The 10,834-nt window shown below is 40.7% G+C and overlaps 1 protein-coding gene across 7 annotated transcripts in view; it reads right to left on the minus strand.

Moving 5' to 3' along the window:
* Positions 1-10,834, minus strand: part of LOC123967615 — a 41,081-nt gene that overhangs the window by 4,173 nt on the left and 26,074 nt on the right. For 5 of the 7 annotated variants that reach the window (XM_046043749.1, XM_046043747.1, XM_046043748.1 and 2 more), the window contains 3 exons: positions 7,610-7,782; positions 6,805-6,954; positions 6,417-6,643 (listed from right to left, as the gene is read on the minus strand). In XM_046043749.1, the coding sequence (XP_045899705.1) occupies positions 6,417-6,643; positions 6,805-6,954; positions 7,610-7,782 (550 nt within the window). Of the gene's footprint in view, positions 1-6,416; positions 6,644-6,804; positions 6,955-7,609; positions 7,783-10,538; positions 10,739-10,834 lie in introns of those variants that run through there. The other 2 variants (XM_046043754.1, XM_046043752.1) reach the window with 2 other exon arrangements.

The raw sequence follows: 10,834 nt of genomic DNA on the forward strand, positions 1-10,834 counted from the left end.
GGATTGAATTGTTGTGGATTTTCCCAGATGGAAGGCTCTGATGTGGTACAAATGTTACTAAAGTAGCGCAGACTGTTTCCTGCTGGATAGGTAATTAAGTTAGTCCAACTTTAGCAATGCAAATGAAAACTGTCATTTGATAGCTTTAGCTAGAAGCTGGCCATAATCCACACAGCTAGTTGGCTAGCTAGCTGGCAGCCTTCGTGTCGCTGTGCATTACCACCACCACTCCATTAGATGGCACTGTCACAATAGAACTACGGTCCTAGAACTGAGGTCCCCGGATTGCGGGGGTCCTGAAACTGCAGCCTCCGGTACTGCAGCTACATAATATTGGCAAGAACACCCCAAAAGTAGTCACTCCCTGTTGCCAGTAGGTGGTGCTATGACTACGACTGTATAAGATTGTAGTGTTCAGGCCAGGACTCTTATCAAACTGGCAAAGTCTTGTGCAGATTTGAGCCTGTACATTGTTGACACTGTTCAACAAAAACACACAGACTGTACAACTTTTAATTGTCAGTGGATTTAGAATAGACATCAAAAATTACTGACTGACTAATTCCTTAGCAGAAGTTTGTTAAAGCGCTTTTGAAAATCCTGTAGCGCCACCAACAGGTAAAAGAATGCATAACATTCTCCATTTGGTTAAAATGCCCTTAATTGGATTCATTTTTTGGATCTGAAGGGCAACATGTTAACCTCTGGACTACTAAGACGTATTGTTTTAGTAGTGTTGTTAGCCTTTTCATTTCATCTTGTGTGCTGACATAACATGAAATACCTCCAAAGCACCAATAGAGGGCAACTGATGACCAAAAATGCCTGCCACAGCACTGTTTTGCTTATAAATATAATAAATTTTATAGTTATAAATCATCTTTAGTTTGTCGGTGTCATTAAGTTCAAACACCATACAGGTGTTAAAATTTGAAAGCAATTGTCACTGTTGGCGGAGGTGCCACAATGTGCAACCCTAATAAAATTAATGCTTTAGAGAATGAAGAGTCTTAGAGTAACTGCAAACAACTAATCGACAAGAATAAACCATTAAAGGAAAAATCTGATCTAATAAAATGTACAAAACAACTCTGCTATGGACTGACCATAGGAAAAATATGACATAGGACTAACAGAACCTTTCTCATTTGCAGGTATACATTGGCTGATTTTGAAAACCATCAGAGGAGCATATTCTATTAATCTCTTGATCTCAAGTGGGTGATTTTGTACTAATCAAATCTCCGTGTGAGCTCTCTTTATGTCCCGGGTGAAAACATCCATTCCAAGGGCTACTGGTTACCAGAACAGCCATAACTGTTAAGGCCAGAGCAGAATGGAAACATGCCTCATGGTGCCAGTTTGACGCACCTGCTGGCTGCAAGGAGAGGGAGCATGTGGAACTTGCTTTTTTTTCCCTTCTTAATGATCGGATCAGGCCAGGATGGACCCGGCGGATCACAATACAAGTATGAGGGCTCTCGTGCTGAGCTGACCAAAATTGCCACAGCTTGCATGATACAATAAGAAAAGCTATGTTAAATGTCCTCTGACCTAAATACGGAAGCCTGGACTACCACTAGCACTTCTGTGCTCAGCAACAAAGTAAGACTGCATAAGACAAACGAATGAAAAGACTAGCAGACTTTATCAGAAGGAAATGTTGTGATGACAAAATACACTAGCAGAGCTATTCAGAAAAGACTGATGACATCATGAGATATGCTCTTTAATAAGCTCTTTCCTGGAAGAAACGACCAGTGAATTTCAACGGTTTAAATGTCCTACCCATAAACGATGTAAGACCGTTTTGTTGCACATTCAAAGTCATTCAATGATGGTGACTGACCCATGATATAATTTGGATGAACTGGATAATTGAGGAATGGTAATTATCATTCTTCACCCATAAACATTAAAGCAATTAAAGCCGAAGCATCAATTTTAAGCAAAACAACTCACTGTGTTCAGCAATCTAAGTACAATAAAGTAAGCAAAATATGTCAAAATATACCTAGATTAATGCACTCTACAATGTTTATTTTAATTTTATTCATCAAAGCAGATTGGGGAATTTTAGACAGGTATGATTTGGGTTGAAGCTCTTAGCGGCCATCGATTCAAATCTTTATTTTACTACGTTATCTCGTGATCTCGAGATAACGACTGTTGACTGTTGTGATAACGACTGTTGTTTTCTCGTGATAACAGGATAATTTTTTCGTGATAACGACTGTTTTCTCGTGATAACGACTGCTGTTTTCTCGTGATAACGACTGTTGTTTTCTCGTGATAACGACTGCTGTTTTCTCGTGATAACAGGATAATTTTTTCACGATACCGACTGTTTTGTCGTGATAACAGGATCATTATCTCGTGATCTCGAGATAATGACTGTTGTTTTCTCGTGATAACGACTGTTGTTTTCTCGTGATAACGACTGTTGTTTTCTCGTGATAACGACTGTTGTTTTCTCGTGATAACAGGATCATTATCTCGTGATCTCGAGATAACAACTGTTGTTTTCTCGTGATAACAACTGTTGTTTTCTCGTGATAACAACTGTTGTTTTCTCGTGATAACAACTGTTGTTTTCTCGTGATAACAACTGTTGTTTTCTCGTGATAACAACTGTTGTTTTCTCGTGATAACAGGATAATTTTTTCACGATACCGACTGTTTTGTCGTGATAACGGGATCATTATCTCGTGATCTCGAGATAACGACTGTTGTTTTCTCGTGATAACGACTGTTGTTTTCTCGTGATAACAGGATCATTTTTTCGTGGTACCGACTGTTTTCTCGTGATAACGGGATCATTATCTCGTGATCTCGAGATAACGACTGTTGTATTCTCGTGATAAAGGGATAATTTTTTTGTAATACTGCCAGTTTTCTCGTGATAACAGTATCATTATCTCGTGATCTCGAGATAACGACTGTTGTTTTCTCGTGATAACGACTGTTGTTTTCTCGTGATAACGACTGTTGTTTTCTCGTGATAACGACTGTTGTTTTCTCGTGATAACAGGATCATTTTTTCGTGATAACGACTGTTGTTTTCTCGTGATAACAGGATCATTTTTTCACGATACCGACTGTTTTGTCGTGATAACAGGATCATTATCTCGTGATCTCGAGATAACGACTGTTGTTTTCTCGTGATAACGACTGTTGTTTTCTCGTGATAACGACTGTTGTTTTCTCGTGATAACGACTGTTGTTTTCTCGTGATAACGACTGTTGTTTTCTCGTGATAACAGGATCATTTTTTCGTGATACCGATTGTTTTCTCGTGATAACAGGATCATTTTTTCGTGATACCGATTGTTTTCTCGTGATCTCGAGATAACGACTGTTGTATTCTCGTGATAACAGGATCATTTTTTCGTGATAACGACTGTTGTTTTCTCGCGATAACGACTGTTGTTTTCTCGCGATAACGACTGTTGTTTTCTCGCGATAACAGGATAATTTTTTCACGATACCGACTGTTTTGTCGTGATAACAGGATCATTATCTCGTGATCTCGAGATAACGACTGTTGTTTTCTCGTGATAACGACTGTTGTTTTCTCGTGATAACGACTGTTGTTTTCTCGTGATAACAGGATCATTTTTTCGTGATACCGACTGTTTTCTCGTGATAACGGGATCATTATCTCGTGATCTTGAGATAACGACTGTTTTCTCGTGATAACAGGATAATTTTTTCACGATACCGACTGTTTTGTCGTGATAACAGGATCATTATCTCGTGATCTTGAGATAACGACTGTTGTTTTCTCGTGATAACAGGATCATTTTTTCGTGATAACGACTTTTGTTTTCTCGTGATAACGACTGTTGTTTTCTTGTGATAAAAGGATAATTTTCTTGTGATAACGACTGTTGTTTTCTCGTGATAACAGGATAATTTTTTCGTGATACCGACTGTTTACTCGTGATAACGGAATCATTATCTCGTGATCTCGAGATAACGACTGTTGTTTTCTCGTGATAACGGAATCATTATCTCGTGATCTCGAGATAACGACTGTTGTTTTCTCGTGATAACGACTGTTGTTTTCTCGTGATTACGGGATCATTATCTCGTGATCTCGAGATAACGACTGTTGTTTTCTCGTGATAACGACTGTTGTTTTCTCGTGATAACGACTGTTGTTTTCTCGTGATAACGACTGTTGTTTTCTCGTGATAACGACTGTTGTTTTCTCGTGATAACAGGATAATTTTTTCACGATACCGACTGTTTTGTCGTGATAACAGGATCATTATCTCGTGATCTCGAGATAACGACTGTTGTATTCTCGTGATAACGGGATAATTATTTTGTGATACTGCCTGTTTTCTCGTGATAACGGGATCATTATCTCGTGATCTCGAGATAACGACTGTTGTTTTCTCGTGATAACGACTGTCGTTTTCTCGTGATAACGACTGTTGTTTTCTCGTGATAACGACTGTTGTTTTCTCGTGATAAAAGGATAATTTTCTTGTGATAACGACTGTTGTTTTCTCGTGATAACAGGATAATTTTTTCGTGATACCGACTGTTTACTCGTGATAACGGAATCATTATCTCGTGATCTCGAGATAACGACTGTTGTTTTCTCGTGATAACAGGATAATTTTTTCACGATACCGACTGTTTTGTCGTGATAACAGGATCATTATCTCGTGATCTTGAGATAACGACTGTTGTTTTCTCGTGATAACAGGATCATTTTTTCGTGATAACGACTGTTGTTTTCTCGTGATAACAGGATCATTTTTTCGTGATACCGATTGTTTTCTCGTGATCTCGAGATAACGACTGTTGTATTCTCGTGATAACGACTGTTGTTTTCTCGTGATAACGACTGTTGTTTTCTCGTGATAACGACTGTTGTTTTCTCGTGATAACAACTGTTGTTTTCTCGTGATAACAGGATAATTTTTTCGTGATAACGACTGTTGTTTTCTCGTGATAACGACTGTTGTTTTCTCGTGATAACGACTGTTGTTTTCTCGTGATAACGACTGTTGTTTTCTCGTGATAACAGGATCATTTTTTCGTGATAACGACTGTTGTTTTCTCGTGATAACAGGATCATTTTTTCGTGATACCGACTGTTTTCTCGTGATCTCGATATAACGACTGTTGTATTCTCGTGATAACAACTGTTGTTTTCTCGTGATAACAGGATCATTTTTTCGTGATAACGACTGTTGTTTTCTCGCGATAACGACTGTTGTTTTCTCGCGATAACGACTGTTGTTTTCTCGCGATAACGACTGTTGTTTTCTCGCGATAACGACTGTTGTTTTCTCGCGATAACGACTGTTGTTTTCTCGCGATAACAGGATAATTTTTTCACGATACCAACTGTTTTGTCGTGATAACAGGATCATTATCTCGTGATCTCGAGATAATGACTGTTGTTTTCTCGTGATAACGACTGTTGTATTCTCGTGATAACAGGATAATTTTTTCGTGATAACGACTGTTGTTTTCTCGTGATAACGACTGTTGTTTTCTCGTGATAACGACTGTTGTTTTCTCGTGATAACAGGATAATTTTTTCACGATACCGACTGTTTTGTCGTGATAACAGGATCATTATCTCTTGATCTCGAGATAATGACTGTTGTTTTCTCGTGATAACGACTGTTTTTTCTCGTGATAACAAGATCATTTTTTCGTGATACCGACTGTTTTCTCGTGATAACGGAATCATTATCTCGTGATCTCGTGATAACGACTGTTGTTTTCTCGTGATAACGGGATCATTATCTCGTGATCTCGAGATAACGACTGTTTTCTTGTGATAACGACCGTTGTTTTCTCGTGATAACAGGATAACTTTTTTGTGATAACGACTGCTGTTTTCTCGTGATAACGACTGTTTTCTCGTGATAACGACTGTTTTCTCGTGATAACGACTGTTGTTTTCTCGTGATAACGACTGTTGTTTTCTCGTGATAACAGGATCATTTTTTCGTGATACCGACTGTTGTTTTCTCGTGATAACAGGATAATTTTTTCGTGATAACGACTGTTGTTTTCTCGTGATAACGACTGTTGTTTTCTCGTGATAACAGGATAATTTTTTCACGATACCGACTGTTTTGTCGTGATAACAGGATCATTATCTCTTGATCTCGAGATAATGACTGTTGTTTTCTCGTGATAACGACGTGTTTTTTCTCGTGATAACAGGATCATTTTTTCGTGATAACAGGATCATTTTTTCGCGATACTGACTGTTTTCTCGTGATAACGGGATAATTATCTCGTGATCTCGAGATAACGACTGTGTTCACATGTTGTATTCTGGCGCTGTATGTAAGATTTATTCAACACTAGTTTCATAATGCTGATGATACAACCAGACACCTATCGGACAGAAAAGCATGTAGAAAGGATGATCAGACCTTTTGAGTCCTCCTGACCTGCAGGGAGAGGTGGCGAGGTCTCAGAAGGTGTCTCTCAGCTCCCTCTTTTCTGTCCTCCTGTATTTTCTCTCTCCTCCTCCTCCTCTGCTGTACCTCCTCTCTCCTCTCTCTCTTCCTCCTCCTCTGTGCCTGGGCAGTTAGAGAGAAGGAGCTGACCCCGGCAGAATTCTTAGGCCTCCCTCTCAGAGACCGAGAGTCCTGCTGCACTGTAGGATGGAAAGACCGACACAGAGGCCGAAAAAATTTAAGCAATTTATTGATGATTTGTTTAAGCAAAGAGAAAAATGCCAGTGAAACATTTAGCCTTTACTTAAAGTTGCCTCAATCATTACAGTTTGAAAGATTACACAAGACAGTAGATGAGCACCTGATGTCCCACTGAACATGCTTATGTTATTCAGCTCATCTCCAGTCCTGTGATTGGTGGAAAGACAGGAAGTACGATGCTGAGCGTCAGCTGGCTCCTTTGCCCGTCCATTTGCTAAAAAGGTCATGTTGCTAGGCAATGCTGCTGAACCTGAAGTGAAAGAGGAAATGCCTTCATTGATTTCGATGTGTGTGCAGCTGTGAGTGTGTGTGTATGTGGTGTGTGGACATTGAGCCTCTGCTAAGCCACGCCCCGAATACACAGCTGGCCAATCACAGCGCAGTATAGGACTCGCTCTGACTCAGTCCGAGTCTGACAGCTTGAATACAACCTTCAAATGTATAATGCAACTGCAAAACGGTCTGCTTCTTTCTGAGATGGCTTTTTACAACAAATTTGACAATATTTCTCCGGGAGTGCAGTAATAGACAGTGGTGGCGCCGACAGTTTGTCGGACTTAGCAACAGTAACTAAGGTGGGCGGGGCTTAGCGAAGGGTCAATTCCCAGACAAATAATTATTTCCAGATATCCCAACATGACGTAGAAGGTAAGGCCTCTTCCTTAGCATAGACTGGATGGAACTCACCATCCTACGGGTCTGTTATGCCCAGTGTCCGGCTTCCCTAGTACTGCCACTATTACCACCTCTCACCACTACCCCCCTTTTCTCTTTTAGAATATATGTCAGGGAAAGCAAGAGCAGACAGAGAATGGCTACCCCAAAGAACTACGTCTGGCATGCAGGTCAGTGGGGTGTACGTAGCGGCCTATCATGCATAGGCAGCTTCTGTGCTTGTAGTTTACCTCTCAAACAGAGAAAGGACAAGAAGTCCTCAGTCTTGGGCCGATGTCTGGTAGGACAGGGGACTACAGCCAGGTGGTGTGTGTGGTTACTTTGTGTTGATGTCATCAACACTGGTGGTCTTGGATTGCTGGTAGGGGACTGGGCAAACTTCCTCTGCGCCTGCAGCCTTGGTCTGAGCAGACATGCGCACGCACCCAGTCACAAACACACACACATTCAGTCACACCAACAGGTGTTTCTATTATTTTGTCCACCCCTCATAAATCAATGAGGGAAGGCTAAAGAACAGAAAAACCTCTGTGTATAATTCAATATATCAAAAGCACCACAATATACATCTTCCAAAAGTTGGAACAGTTGAAAACTGGATATTAGAACCTTCATGCAGGTCGGTTTTATTGCAGGGCTGTCAAATTAGACTGCATTTGTTACATATGGCTAGCAGTAAAAGTGGAATCTGTTCTTTTGTAGAATAGCACACTATCCTATTTCATCTGGGAGTATTACATTTTTTTTGCACCTACACATTTGGTATTTTCTTGCCTTCAAGCAAACCTGGTTACAAGGTAGGTGAAGTCGTACAGTTGAGGCTCTGTTTAGCCAGATCAGGCTGCACAATACAATTTGGGTACTGATTTTGGCAAGACATTGCCCTCTTAAACCTTGTCCACACCAACTGCATAGTGAAAGCAGCATGTCAGCAGGGTAACAACGGGCTGCAATCTTCTATCAGTGTCTCACTGGATCTGTTCAGCTACTGTACTGCAGTATACTTCACACAGTTTGGAGTAAAATGGGAAATAAATGCTTTGGGTCGTAGTTATTCACATAACGTGTGAGCTGCTGCAGACAGCAGACATACACTGAGTTTTAACCTTTGGAAGATTACATTTTATCATTATCAAGTCCACAAAAATTATTAATTTGTCTTCAAGGATTATTATTATTATTATATTTTTTCCTAATTTGTTCAATGCAGCGCACTGAGCATCCAGACGTTCATAGAGAAGACATTAAAGGGAAAACAAAATGAAGCCCTCAGTTGGGTGGGAGAACTTTATACTGAGTGACGATAGCAGCAGTTATGGTATTTATTAATTTTATCAAAATAGTACATTACAGATCAAAACAGACAAATAGCCTACATTTAAAAGCTACCCAGTAAACTGTAGGCTACCACAAACAAATTTAATTAATTAATTAACTACTTTAAATAATTATATTAGGTCTATTGTAGAAGAAAAACATTTAGTAGGCTAAAAATTAAAGTTAAAAGGGGGATTTTGCATAATAACATGTTGTTACTTTCCACTACTGAAAATGGCACTCATCCTGTCTGCACTCCGTGTAAAATCTTCCCTTATTCTGCTCTGGACTCTGAGCTACGGTTCCCCCCTTGCTTTGCACAGCAGCCACCAACCCGGATCTGCACCATCTAGTCTTCCACTCTGCGTTGCATTTCCCGTCTCAATATCCCGTCCCTTCAACCCCTCAGTAAGTATTCCTGTTTTATCTAACTCCAGTCTCCTCCCTCTCTTAAGCCTGGTTCACACTACATGATTTTTAGCCCGATTTGCCGCTCGGCGACCGTCAGGCTGTGATCGGTGGTAAATCAGCAGTCGTTATGTGTGAACTACTCAACGATGCATCGAAACAGCTCCCCGACACATTTCTAACACATCGCCGACCTCTGCCAGATATCCAGCACGCCAATTATCTGGAGTCGTCGGCCAACTCGACATCCACATCCAGCCAATGAGAGCAGGCAGCTACTTTTTCATTGCAAAACACTTTTTACTCCCCTCCATCTCTCTGTAGCTCAGATGATCCCTGCTACCTGCGTGTGCTGATCTATTCTTTCACCCAGATTCTTTGTCTTTATAATTGGTATCTTTATAATAATAAACAACAGCTGTTTTATGTGTAGGTTTGCTCATTTCACATTTCACGTGTGTTTTCTTGAGAAAACGTGTTTAGAGACCAGCGTCGGGTGACAGAGCCGCTGTCAGCTCGTGTAGTGTGTCACCGATCAGTCACCTAGTGTGAACGCCACAACGACTTCAAGACTCCCAAGACTCACATGACGGAAAGTTGTGTAGTGTGAACGGCACGGCCATCGGCCGACGCTGAAAGTCGTGTAGTCTGCACGAACCTTTAGTCATGCACTTGGGGGTCTGCTAGCCTAGACGTAACAAAGTTAAAACAAAGTGTTTTACTTTCTGTTCAGATTCTCCCTCGCTCATGTCATTTCCAGAACTTCTTGGACATTCATTCTTCTTCTGCTGTTCTGCTTCGATCTATGAAATACATAGCTGTAGCTCGTGAAATGACAGCCTGCTTATCAACACACATCTACACAATCGGCACAAGGCGACCACTGAGCGGACCCCCAACCACCCCCATATCAAAGCTTTGATATTCTCTGTAAATTACTATCGAAGCTTCGTGGCTCAAAAATGACATTCGGGCCAGGCCTACTTCCCACACTCCCTCTCTCTCTCGCTCGTCCACATGAGCTTTCTTGTTCGACATTGACAAAACCTGCTTATCTTATTACAATTGTCCTCTGTCTTACAGCTTCAGCTGCAAAACCTCGACTAACAGTAGAACTGGTTTTGATGATCTTGAGGAGGAGGGATGTGTGCTGATGCAAAATCAAAGTGGTCCAATGACTCTCTTAAACTCTTCTTTGGGCTGTTCAGTTCATTTAGCAGCGCATTTAGTACTCTGCTTGATTGGTTTTTGTCATCTGATCAATAACATTGACAAAACTGTGCACACTATTACATTACTAACATACTAATAAAATTGACCCCACAAAAACACCAGACTGATTGGATTAATGGCGTTAACTGTTCATAGGTGAGTCATGTATACCATCAAGTACGTGCAAACACGCATGCAAAAACACACATAGGAGGAGCTAACCTCTTGCTGGCAGGGTCCTCCTTGTCACGATGGATGTTAGCAGGGCGACACTTTTGAGGGCACATCTGTAATGACCAGCGCCAGGTCGGACTAGCTGACAGGTTCTGTGACTGACACCGGCTAATGCCATTAACCAGGGAGCCTTGAGAGAAAAGTGAACTTTAGTAATTTACAAGCAGTTTCACTACTTAAAAACTTACCTAAAATTATCTCAAAAGCAGCATAAACAAAACAGTTAATTACATACTTGAAATTGTATTACACATCCTATTGGCCCACCACTCATGAGAGTAACC

This window comes from Micropterus dolomieu, linkage group LG03 (assembly GCF_021292245.1).
Source record: "Micropterus dolomieu isolate WLL.071019.BEF.003 ecotype Adirondacks linkage group LG03, ASM2129224v1, whole genome shotgun sequence".
Taxonomy (NCBI): Eukaryota; Metazoa; Chordata; class Actinopteri; order Centrarchiformes; family Centrarchidae; genus Micropterus; species Micropterus dolomieu.